Source organism: Phyllostomus discolor, chromosome 5, assembly GCF_004126475.2.
Source record: "Phyllostomus discolor isolate MPI-MPIP mPhyDis1 chromosome 5, mPhyDis1.pri.v3, whole genome shotgun sequence".
NCBI lineage: Eukaryota > Metazoa > Chordata > Mammalia > Chiroptera > Phyllostomidae > Phyllostomus > Phyllostomus discolor.
In genome coordinates, this window is record NC_040907.2 from 148,256,723 (window position 1) to 148,270,187 (window position 13,465).

The window sequence follows — 13,465 nt, forward strand, 5'->3', positions numbered from 1 at the left end:
TAAGGGGACAGTAACCTACAAAGGAGTTCCCATCAGACTGTCAGCTGATTTCTCAAGAGAGACCTTACAGGCAAGAAGGGGCTAGAAAGAAGTATTCCAAGTCATGAAAGACAAGGACCTATATCCCAGATTACTCTATCCAGCAAAGCTCTCATTTAGAATGGAAGGGCAGATAAAGTGCTTCTCAGATAAGGTCAAGTTAAAGGAGTTCATCATCACCAAGCCCTTATTTTATGAAATGTTAAAGGGAGTTATCTAAGAAAAGAAAATAAAGAAAAAACATGTATAGTAAAAGGACAGCAAACTCACAATTATTAACAACCACACCTAAAGCAAAACCAAAAGAAACTAAGCAAACAACTAGAACAGGAACAGAACCACAGAAATGGAGATCACATGGAGTGTTAGCAACAGGGGAGTGGGAGGAGGAGAGGGGGGGAAAGGTACTGAGAATAAGTAGCATAGATTGTAGGTTGAAAATAGACAGGGGGAGGGTAAGAATAGTATGGGAAATGTAGAAGCTAAAGAACTTATAAGTATGACACATGGACATGACTAAAGGGGGGGATACAGGTGGGAGAGGGTGTACAGGCTGGAGGGGAGTGAAGGGGGGAAATGGGACAAATGTAATAGCATAATCAATAAAATATATTTAAAAAGAAAGAAAAGACAAAATATTAAGATAGGACTGTTAGCTATCTGCATCTTTACCCATTAAATAACTATACTTATGTCTAGACATCACCTGTATAACTTAAATTTTTTAACTGAGGTAAAATTCATATAAAATGAAGTTATTTTAAAAAAATAAATTCAGTCTATTTGCAATACCATGAAATTACTGACTGTATCTAGCTCAAAACATTTTTATTACTCCCGAAGAAAACCCCATATACATTAGTCAGTCCCTCCCTCTTTTTCCTTTTCCTCAGCCATTGGCAATCATCAGTCTGCTTTCTTTTCCTACGGATTTACCTATTTGGGATATTTCATATAAATGGAGTTATACAATATGTGAATTGTTTGTGTCTGGCTTCTTTTAATTAGCATAAAGTTTTTGAGATTCATTTCCTTTGTAATTCATATCAGGACTTCCTTTTTGTGGCCAACAGTCCATTGTATGGATATACCACATTTTCTTTATCCATTCCTCTGTCGATATACATTTTTTTTGTTCCCACCTTTTGGTTTTTATAATTAGTGCTACTGTGAATATCTATGTACAAGTTTTGGGTTGAACATATTTCAACTCTTTTGGAAATATACCTAGGAGTGGAATTGCTGGGTCATTTTATTCTGTGTTTAACTTATTGAGGAATTTTCCACAGCACCTGTACCATTTTAAATTTCTTTCAGCAATGTATGAGAGTTCCACTTTCTCCAGATTCTCTACAACAGTTGTTATTTTCCAGTTTTAGATTATAGCCATCTTAGTAGGTATGAGTGCTATCTCACTGTGGTTTTGATTTGCATTTCTCTGGTGACAAATGATGCTGAGCATCATCACATATGTGTGTGTGATAGTATATCAGACATATGTATATCTGTATGTGTGTGTATATATGTTATGTGTGTGTGTATATATCCCTCACCTGAAGATACGTTCATGTTTATTGATTTTAGAGAGAGAGGAGGGGAGAAAGTGACAGAGAGAAACAGAAACATCAATATGAGAAAGAAACATTGATCAGTTGCCTCCTGTATGTGCCTCCATCAGAGATTGAACCCACAACCTTTTGGTGTACAGGATGATGTTCCAACCAACTGGACCTCTCAGCCAGGGCTCATATACTTACTAATAGCTACTAGCACTCTAGCCAGATAGCTCAGTTGTTCAGAGCATTGTCCAGATAAGCCAAAGTTGTGGGTTCAATTCTCGGTCAGGGCACATACAAATATCAATCATTGAATGCATAAATACGTGGAACAACAAATTGATGTTTCTCTCTCCCTCCCTCCTTCTCTCTTAAATCAATAAGTAAGAATTTAAAAAAATATGTTAGCATATCTTCTTTGGAGAAATGTCTGTTCAAGTCTTTTACCCATTTTATAATTGGGTTGTCTGTTGTTGAGTTGTATGAGTTGTTTATATATTCTGGATACCAAACTGTATCAGATATATGCTCTGCAAACATTTTCTCACTTTCCAAATGAACTTTTCCACCTCTGTCCTGGAAGTCACTTTTTCTTCTGGAAGATCTTGAAATAAATGCATTGTTAACTATGCCCATGCCATTTAGTCCTTCCTTAGGGCCTTCAAAAAATGCTCATTATAAAAGACACTTGATGATTCTTAAACTGGTTGCTGGGTACACAGATATCCATATATATGGATATATATTATATATGGATATATATACATATATATATATAATCACCCATAAAGGTTATATTCACTCTTTTGTGTGTGTGGATGCATATTTGTAAAAAAAAATTGACATTTGACAGTGCTGCTTTCTCTACTACTGTATTCTCCTATTTCTGCTCTCTTTCACTGACATACTTCTAGAATGAGTAGACTGTATTTGTTGCTTAATTTTATTCACAATTGGTGCCTCTTTAATGCCTTGCAATACAATTACTTTGTCCATCCTGAAATAATGACGCTATAGAGTCTCTGCCCTACCTCCATTTTTATTCTTTCTTCCTAGATGTTGTCACTCATGACTCACCTAACAGCATTATGCAGATGACTCTAAAACTTCCATCTTGACCTAAGTTCTAACCTAAGTTTTACACCTGTAACTACATGCTTGATAGTACCATTCTTTTACTTTACCAGATATATTTCCCTGATTAATCAAGTTTTTCCAGCCCGTTTCTTCAAACTACATTGGTTTCAATCTCATGAGTTTTAAAGTAAGAATTGCTGGTTCCTCCCTCTTCAATCACTCCTTATAACCGATGTTATCAAGTCTTGTGATTTCTACTTTAAATACACTTCATCTCCACACAATGGTTATCACTCCCTTTAAATCTAGATTCACAGCATGCTGGAATTATTTCAATAGCCTCTCTCTACCTGACTCTATTTCCTCTTCCTCCTTGAGCGATAAAGGAAATCTGTAAGAAGAGCCATGGGGATGAGGTGTGTTGCTAGACAAGAAAGATAAACTAAGTAGTATTGTGAAAGATGAAGGGGAGAACTCTAGAGGGTGTTGACACGAGGAGATGAAGCCCTAAATTGTGGCAATGGTGATGGAGAAGATGCATGTAAATGGGTAAAGCAGACTGGTGACCAATTAGAGCTGAAAGGATTTACATCTAACATCCTGTATTCTACTCCTATAAATTAAATACGTCAAGTGAATTTTTGCTAAGTGAGCCATAGCTGTGCTTCTGTAAGAACTGTCATACTCGGAGTGGACCAACCAACCTCCACCACCCAGACGTCTGATCCCAGATTGGCCACTGGAGTATTATGGAGCGGGGCTCTCTAGCTGGCGTCTCTATGGTTCGTGGGATCTCTAGGTCGGGGCTTGACCGGTCCGGCTCTTGCGCGTGCGCCAGCCCAGGCACTAGCCCGCCCTCCCCAACTGCTTGAACCCTGGGTAGGAGTGGGTCTGGAAAGGTTGCGGCGGCCGCCGCGGCTTCAACACCTAGGGCTATACCCGAACCGAGCCTGCGCCCGAGAGTCTTCCGCCGCCTCCTCTGGAGGCGCTCACCCGGCCCAGATGGTGGGTCCGGAGGATGCCGGAGCCTGCTCGGGAAGAAATCGCAAGTTGCTCCCTGTGCCGGCGCCTGAGTCGGCGGGCCAGGACGGGAAGACGATCCGGGCCACGGGCGGCTTTGGCGGAGGCGTCGGCGCTGTGGAGCTGCCGGAGGAGGAGGGGGAGGAAGAGGAGACGCCGCCTCAGCAGCTCCTTCGGCATTACCTCGCGGCGGCTGGGGGGCAGCTGGAGCCGGGGTTGGGCTACTGTCCGCTTCCCGCTGGCCAGCACTGCTCTCCGCTGTCCTCAGCAGCCCCGCGCTCAGACGCCTGCCCGCCCGACTCGAGCGCCAAGCTCCGAGGTGCGGAGGTGGCCGATGCCACTGCTCCTCGGCACGGTGGCATGACCAACGGTGACTCGGGCTTTCTGCTGGGCCAGGACTGTCGCGACCTGGAGGAGTCTCACGGGCTGGCCCGCGCCGGCCTCCGGAATCCACGCCACCGCAGCCTTCGCTTGGAGGGGCCTGGCGACGAGGGCGCGGACGGTGCTGGCGGCCGTTCTGACTGGGCCGCTCCGCTGGAGGACCCGCTGCGCAGCTGCTGCTTGGCGGCGTCGGACTCGGAGGAGATTGAGGGCGCGGGCTGCAGCGCTGGGGGCAGCACAGTCAGTAGTGGCTGCAGAAGCGAGGACTTGGAGCATCCGGGAGCTGGAGCCAGAGCCAGAGCCGGGGGTCCGGAGGAAGGCACGTCCCCCGCCACCTCGGGCGAGAGGACTAGTAGGGGTGCAGGCGCTGAGCCGCTCCTCGATTTCTCGGACGTTCACTTGAATTCTCGGAACACCTTCGAGGTGAGCCGCTGCCAGAGCGCCCTTGACCACCTGCCCGCGGCGGGGCCACTGGTGCACTCTTCTGCCGCGGAGCAGGGCCCCGCGGGGACCCCGGCCCGGGTTCGACGGAGCGGCGGCTTTGCCGACTTCTTCGCCAGGTACAGCGCAGGCTGAGCCGGGGTTCGGGTTGGGTTTGGGCTAAGGCCGTGTGCTGGCTGAGAGCGGCTGGGGGGCCACCTCAGTGCCGGCTCTCGCTAGTGTCCAGACTTAAGCTTTGATTTGTCACGGGGAAGAGGAACTGGTCTGTATTGTGCTGCCTGTGGAAGTTGTGAGCTCCGAGGGGAGCAACTCTTTCTGTTCCTTGTGGATGGAGGCTATACCTGCCTTTCACACCTGGTTTCTGTGTATTCAGGTCCTGCTAGCCTGATAGTGCCCTGCCTGCAGTTTTGCCTCTTTGAAAAAACAGCCAGCCTTCTCCGTCCCCATTTTATGTATTTATCTGTCTGTCTGTCTATTTATTTTTACTTGTACTAAAAGGATTGGGGGGAGGGGATGGCGGTGTGTGGGGGGTTGTGTTTGTGAAAGAGGGAAGTCATTTTGCAAAGCTGTCTGCGTGGAGTCAACCCATTTAAATAGTTTGGGAATTCTTGAAAATAGGGGAGGCTATGTTTCACAGTGTTTAACCGTTTTTTCCCCAGTGGCCTTTATTCAAATGCAGTTTGCTGTTTAGAATTTGAGCCTAGTCTTTAAGGCCAAATTACTATGGTGGTTTATATAAAAAAATCCCTCTCCTCTAATTCTGACAGATAGGCTTCCATTTGTTTTCAACAACTTATTTTTAATTTTTGTGGTATCGTTTATATTATTTGACCTGCTATTCTTAAGATTAAATTATGGTGCTGGACATTGCAGATTTCAGAATGGGGCTTTGTTGATTTGTCAGGGATAAGTAGTCAGAAAATACTCATTTTAATGCACATTAATGAAAAGTAAAAGCAATATCCCTTGAGTCAGATTTTGACCCGCTTAAAAAAAAATCTGTAGGCAATAGGAAAATATTCCCAACTTGTAAAACCCTCACTTTCAGAGTTCTCCTTCCTGTGTTTTTGTTCCTGTTTCAGTTATCCTCTCTCTCTCTCTCTCTCACACACACACACACAAATTCTACAACTCAAGTTTCAGAGAATTATACAATTAGTGTACGTTGTAGATACACAGTCACAATTTTTTATTGTAAATAATATTTCTTATTCTTTTTTCTACTTTGTTATCACTTATTTTTCCTATTTGTATAAACTTACAAATAAATTGTAATGTGTTTAAATCAAGATTGGGAAATACTAATTTCTGTTACTCATAGGACAAAATATATAGAGTAGTAAGATCTGCATTTGTGCCTGTGATTGGTTGCAATATATACTCAAAGTTTGTGATGGCAGTGTTTTAAAAGATCTGAAGGTGAGTTAAGTGTATATATTTGTGACTTTGTGTGGCCTCTAGGTGTTTATTGGTCATGTTTTGATGTCAAGTGTCAGGCAATTTTAGACCTGGGAGGGGCTCTGGAGATCACTAATTCAAACAGTGTACCCAGAGTACTTGCTCTTCGTTACCCATTGGAAACAGAGATGGTTTGGGCAATGGTATGGTAATGGTTCCTGACTTGGAGGTAGAGTACAGGCTAGTAGGGATTAAGTAGGAAATTATATATATACACATATATACACACATATGCATATATGTGTGCACTGTAATTTATGACTAATAAGGCAAATCTATTATAAGAGGCTTTAATACTAATTGTAGGCAGGGATTTTTATATAATTAAAAATTTTTTATCCTGTAAGTTAATAAGACTTTAATTAATGTAGCTAGTTGGCATTCATATGGCCACACTAGTCACGTGTATCAGAGCACTGGATTTGAAATTAGAAACCTTAGGTACCCTGAAGTTAATTTCCCTAAATCTCATTTTTCTTCATTAAGATCTGAATGTTAAGATTCCAGGTGTCATTGCTTCCTTTATGTAACATTGGTGGGAGAGGGCAGAGTCAGACAGAGGCACAATTTTTCTTTTAGCATTTAGCTAAAGCCTTAACTGGATTCTGAACACCTTAAAGGCAGAGACTATGGCATTCATCTCTGAATCTGTAATGCCTAGCACTGATATAAAGAACCCCACTCAGGTGTTGAATTGGCAACTTGCATGGACTCTCCCACTCTAGGTAGTAATTTATACATTGTAATTTTGAATAATCTTTCATTCCCAGGCAGAATAATCAGAAATTTTCCTTGCTTCTGCAACCTAAGAGGTTTTTTTGTTTTCTTCCTATGCACAGTTATCATTTTCAACTCTCAAGCTCTGAGCCAGGGTTCCCTTTTGGGGATATCTCATTCTAGTATTCTTGTTCTTGGGTGCAACCCCTATACCCATCTCATTTTTTTAAACAATGTTTTTATGAAATTCTATCTTTAAAAAAAAGATTTCATTTATTTGTTTTTAGAGAGGGAAGGGAGGGAGAAAGAGAGAGAGAGAAACATCAATGTGCGGTTGCTGGGGGGCTGGGGGCTGGGGGCGGTGGCCTGCAACCCAGGCATGTGCCCTGACTGGGAATCGAACCTGCAATGCTTTGGTTCGCAGCCCGCACTCAATCCACTGAGCTACGCCAGCCAGGCATTTCATTTTTTGATGAGGAAACTCACTGTCTAAAGAAGGTATTTTAGTTAGTTAACGGCAGAGTTGGGATTAGGAACCAGGATTCCTAATTTTCAGTCCAGGTTTATATTCCATCACAACTGCTGTTTACATGTGGCTCTTTTTTTTCTTACCTGATTATCCTCCATCTTTTCCTTCTCCTTCTTGCTTCCTTTCTTTCCCTTCCCTGGGCAAAAATCTTTAACAGAACTACTTCTAAAGAACAGCTTCAGGTTTGTTTTAACTTAAAGAGAGGGAAACATTTTACAGCATTGTATCTATTACTATAAAGTTATGTTCACTTAAGATACATCATTGACAGGAGCTTCATTGACTGGGTTAGAAGTATTATAGGAGAAAACGGAATTTGGTCCAGGATGGGACCACTGTCATGATCTGCTTTATCTCCCTTCCTGGTGAGGTGAATTGTAGTTCTGCCCTTCTTGGGGGCTCACCTAGCTTCACAAGGGCATCTCTGTGTTTATAACTGCAACCTTGGCATATTGGGACGATGCTCTGATCAGTCAAGCTACCCAACCAGGGTGTGTTTTTTTAAAGCCATTTATTACTTTTTTTTAAAGAAATTTTTATTTATTTATTTTTAGACAGAGGAGAAGGGAGAAAGAAAAAGAGGGAGAGAGAGGGAATCAACGTGTGGTTGCCTCTTGAGTGCCCCCTGCTAGGGACCTGGTCTGTAACCCAGGCATGTGTCCTGATTGGGAATCCAGCCGGCAATCTTCTGGTTCACAGGCTGGTGCTCAGTCCAGTGAGCCACACCAGCCAGGGTGCCATTTATTACTTTGAGTATTGTTCAGACTGCACTGTCACAGTTACTGTTATTTAGGAACCCACAGTATCTACCTGTGTTTCCTGGTAGTGTTGATAATTTTTTACAAAGTCTTCATGATGAATTGCAAGAATTTGGTGGCCTTAAATAGCATGACTAAGGTAGAGAATAAAGTTTGAAGATTGTTTTTCCCCTCCTATCTGAAAAGAAAATTGGCTTTCTAGATACTAGAACATACAGATTGGTGTAGCTTTCCCTATAATTATTGATGTCTGAACTTTCTAAATGTGGTGGCAAAAAACCCAAAAAAACCTTTCGCAGAGCTCTTTTTATTAGTTAGGCTGAATAGGGAAGACTAAAAGATTTTTTAGGGATTTGTTTTCACAACTAGGTAGTCTTTATACTCTCCAGTATGAAAATTGAGAATATATTTTCTGTTAATTATGTATGATACTGAGAATTTAAAATTCCTCCAGTTATAAATTTTCTTAATTTAAGGTTCTCAGAAACATCAGAATCAGCACATCTTTTTTTCCTCCAGAATTTACACTAGCTGACAAAATCATAATTCACCTGAATGAGCCATTATAGACAGACCTGTGTCATACAGGGCTTTGATCCTCAGTGTGTATTCCTCCCAGCCAACTAAAATAAAAACTACAGTTTCAAAATCAGTTTCTTAAAAATAATTCCTTTTTCAACATCTTGATTAAATAAAGGCAACATATCAAACTTCTCATAAATTTTAAAAGATTTTTGTAGTTACTTGAAGCAAGCAGTTTTTAAATACAGGTGTGATATAATGATAAGGAGAATGAAGAATTAATTATTTTGATCTAAATATCAAATTTTTGTTACTACAAGATATAAAAAATGCAGAAATATTCATTCTATGTCACTAATGGAATTCCATTGGACATTACTTATATATATTACTTATATGTTAATATAATAAGAATGTTAAAAATTTTAGAAGCACCAGCTGATGTGGCTCATTCGGTTGGAGTGTTGTCTTGTAGACCAAAAGGTCGAGGTTTGGTTGGATGCAATTCCCTGTCAGGTCACATGCCTAGGTTGTGGTTCTGCCCTGTGTTGGGTACATAGGGAGGATGCCGTATCAAGGCTGCTGATACGGCCTTCTTTCCTTTTCTCTCTTCCCCCTTCCCTTCTCTCTGAAATCAGTGAGCCAATTGCTCTAGAATAAAAATAGGAGTCTGAAGATTTTAGGGTATTGTGGAGCTAATTGTTATAATATTAGATGGGGGAGCTAATGGCTCAAGAGGCTTTTATATATTTTCCTTGTGTCTGGCCCACCCCCCATACTTAGATTCAGTATTTTCTCTTTTTAAAAAAATTTTTAAAATTTAGTGACTGGGGAAGAGAAGGAGAATGAGAGGGAGAGAAACATCGATGTGATAGAGTAACATCTATTGGTCATCTTCCGTATGTATCCTGACCAATCAGGGACCAAACCAGCAACCCAGGGATTGAACCGGTGACCTTTTGATTTGTGGGACAACACACAACCAACTGAACCACACTGGCTGGAGCAAGATTCAGTATTTTCTTAAACACACACACACACACACACACACACTCCCACTATAGGAAATAGGGATCTACACAAAACCATTGGAAGTCCAGCATTGATTCAAGGAATTTGAAGATGGTTTTGTTTTTTGGAAATTAAAAAAAAAATTATTGTTGTTTAAATGCAGTTTCCTGCCTCCCCGCCCCACCTCTCCCCACCACCTCTGGCATCCCCACCTCCCTCCCCTCCCTCCCCCGATTCCTTCCTCACTTGGTTTTGTCCGTGAGTTCTTTATGGTTGCTCCTGAAAACCCCTCACTATCCCCTCCTATCTCCCCTCTGGTTTCTGTTCATTTGTTCTTAATTTCAATGTCTCTGGTTATATTTTGCTTGCTTGTTTGCTTTGTTGATTAGGTTCCTGTTAATGGTGAGATCATATGGTATTTGTCCCTCACCACCTGGCTTATTTCACTTAGCATAATGCTCTCCAGTTCCATTCATGCTGTCGCAGAGGGTAGGAGCTCCTCCTTTTCTTCTGCTGTGTAGCATTCCATTGTGTAAATGTAGCATAGTTTTTTGATCCATTCATTTACTGATAGGCACTTAGGTTGCTTCCAGCCCATGGCTGTTATAAATTGTGCTGCAATGAACATTGGGGTACATAGGTTCTTTTGGATTGGTGTTTTAGGGTTCTTAGGATATACTTCTAGCAGTGGAATTGCCAGGTCAAAAGGCAGTTCCATTTTTAGTTTTCTGAGGAAATTCCATCCTGTTTTCCACAGTGGCTGCACCAGTCTGCATTCCCACCACCAGTGCACTAGGGTTCCCTTTTGTCTACAACCTCTCCAACACTTGTTTGTTGATTTATTTATGATGGCCATTCTGACTGGTATGAAGTGGTATCTCATTGTGGTTTTAATTTGCATCTCTCTGATGGCTAGTGATGCTGAACATCTTTTCATATGTCTCTGGGTCTTCTGTATGTCCTCCTTGGAGAAGTGTCTGTTCAGGTCCTTTGCCCATTTTTTTAATAGGGTTGTTTGTCTTCCTGGAGTGGAGGGGTGTGTGTTCTTTATATAATTTGGAGATCAAATCCTTGTCTGAGGTATCATTGGCAAATATGTTTTCCCATATGGTTGGTTCTCTTTTCATTGTAATGCTGTTTTCTTTAGCCATGCAGAAGCTTTTTATTTTGATGAGATCCCATTTGTTTGTTTTTTTCTTTATTGGTCATGGTTTTAAGGTGGATGGTTAGAGATATGATAATGTGAATCTAAATTTGGTAGAATAGTATTGGGAAACTTCAGTTTTCATGGGACTAAGGTAATTTTAAGTGCTTAAACATCATTTTGAAATGTTAAACTAAATTAATACTTTCATGCTATACCCTAGTGAGCAAAGCAGACTATTAATCCAATATTAACTTGGAGTTACCTGTTTGGTAGAAATTTTCTGAATTATTTTCAAAATAAGCATACATGCTTTTTTTTTAGTTTTCAATACTTTTTATTTTAGAAAAGTTTTAGCTTTGCAGAAAAGTTACACAGATAACTACATAGAGAGAATTGTCCCATACCATTCACTTTGTTCCCTTATTGTCAATATCATATTACTCATGTACATTTGTCACAACTTAGAAAGCGACATTTGTATAATAAGTCCTCACTTAATATCGTTGCTAGGTTGTGCAACTTTAAGTGAAAGGATGCATAACCAAACCAATTCTACCATAGGCTAATTGATACAAACAGAGGCTACAGTATCTCAGCATCTCATCTATATTATAATGAAATGACTATATTCAGTGACCTGCTGTACATTCTCTTAGTTAAACCTTACAGTTTATTTGGCATAGAGTTACTGACTAGAAGATTTTTATTTGGGGAGCAGTTTTGTTTTACTGTAAAGTTAGAAATGTTTAAAGTAGAAGGAAATTCAGGGGTCCTTTCATTCATTGTTTAATAGCCCATGGAAAAGCACAGTGCTTTTGTCATAAATCTTTTATTTGCTAGACATCACCTAGTAAGGTGTTATGAATTGGATACCAGAAATGAGTTAGACATGATAATAAGTTATTATTTAGGGGGACATAGAGCAATGATTTTTGAAGCTTTTAAGTTCTGATTATTTGGGGTAGTATTTACATGATTTAACCAGTACCTATTGACCTCTAGAAAAAAATATGAAAATACATCTTATATCTACATGTTTCCAAAATTATTATTTTTTAAAAGATTTTATTCAGTTTTAGAAGGGAAGGGAGGGAGAAAGATAGGAAGAGAAACATCAGTGTGCAGTTGCCTCTCACACATCCTCCACTGGGGACCTGGCCTACAACCCAGGCGTGTGCCCTGACTGGGAATTGAACTGGCGACCCTTTGGTTCACAGGCCGGCACTCAGTCCACTGAGCCACACCAGCCAGGGCTCCAAAATTATTTTTACATGTATTATTCTTGTAAGTTTTTTTTATTTTTGAAATATACTTGTGACCTAGGAAAGGTAACATGTATTTTTATTTTATAGTTATTTGCCCAGAGTCAAATAGTTAATTAATAAAAAAATCAGAACTAGACTATAGGTCTGATTCCTAGGGTTTGAAGCTAATGTGCTGATTTCTGTGAATAAGTCAATATAAGAAGTTTATGAAGAAAAACATAGTTTTGGTGTAGTGAAAATACTGTTGACCTGAGAAATAAGAAACTTGGCTTTTGTCCTGGGTAGCTTCTTTTGCCATTAAATAATTATGTGACCTTGGGCAAATCACTAAATTTCTAGACTTCATTTTCTTTACCTGTGAAATTAGGAGGTTCAGAGTCCTTTCCAGATTCAGTATACTATGATATATTATACAGTTCTCTTGCATACACTGTTGTAGACTCAAAATATTTGCTGGCTAAATATTACAAATGTGAACTGAGTTAAAGAGGATGCTTAAAAAAAAACAGGGTATTTTTTCATCTGTAAAATGATAAGGTTGCCAGAGATAGATATATTTCCCTCAACTCTAAATTCTAACTTCAACATTTCTTTCAGTAAAGATCCAGCTCTGTTTCAAAGTAATCATGCAAAACGTCAGTGATTTTTGTGTAGTTTCTTAGATGTAGACAGTACAGATCAGGAGTTCCAATTTTTTTTTCCTTTAGACAATGCTAGATTTTTTCCCCCTTGTTATTCTTTGGAGTGGGGAGGGTAGGTAATAAATAAACTCTAGTTAATCAGTGAACTGGAATTTGAGGCATTAACTTTCTGACCATGAGTTATTTCTCAAAGGTTGCCAGTGTTCCACTTTGGAGAACTAATAGCCTAGTGCAATAGTTTCTGGCTTTTGTTAAACTTCAAAATCTCCTAAGAATAGCATTTTAAAGAACAAGATTCATCAGAATCCACAATCCCTGCCTAGCCGGATTCAGAGTATTTGTTTTTGGCAGGTGGCACCTTTGAATTAGAGGATATTGCCGTGGTTAAAAATTGCTAGTTCTGAAGTTACATACGTGCCTGGGTTTAGGCTAGCTTCCTAGTTGTGAAGTTATGGACAAGTTACTTGATTTCTCTGGACCTTAAGCAACTCTTCCATAAAATAGGGATAATAGTGATACCTACCTCATGAGATTGTCACGAGGATTAATTGAGATAATATTCTAAGTATTTATTGCTTTGTATTTATTATGTGGCATATAGTGAGGGTCCAAGTGTCATTCAAACTATAGCAAGACCACCACAGTCTCTTTTCCAATTCCATCAGTGAAATCCACTGGTTTAAAGAAAGGAAGAGACTGGAGTAAATTTTGTCTATTACTACCTGAAGATACATTGTACAATTCGAGTAATAGATTTTTAAACATAATTTGTATTTGGGATTGTATGGTTGTTAAAATGAACTCGAGTGTAGTGATATAAAATTTCCAGAAGTCTTGAAACTTTGACTAAAACAAATCCAAGAAGGAACTGAAAAGAGGGAATGTTAAAAAATATTAAAGTAT

The 13,465-nt window shown here is 40.1% G+C and overlaps 1 protein-coding gene across 2 annotated transcripts in view; it reads left to right on the forward strand.

Moving 5' to 3' along the window:
- Window positions 1–3,440: 3,440 nt before the first annotated feature.
- The window catches only part of TBC1D12 (TBC1 domain family member 12), a 79,576-nt gene continuing 69,551 nt past the window's right edge, over window positions 3,441–13,465 (forward strand). The window contains exon 1 of one of the 2 annotated variants that reach the window (XM_036027012.1): window positions 3,441–4,633. In XM_036027012.1, coding sequence (XP_035882905.1) covers window positions 3,675–4,633 — 959 coding nt within the window. In that variant the 5' untranslated portion in view covers window positions 3,441–3,674. The remainder of the gene's footprint in view (window positions 4,634–13,465) is intronic. The other variant, XM_028511466.2, reaches the window with a different exon arrangement.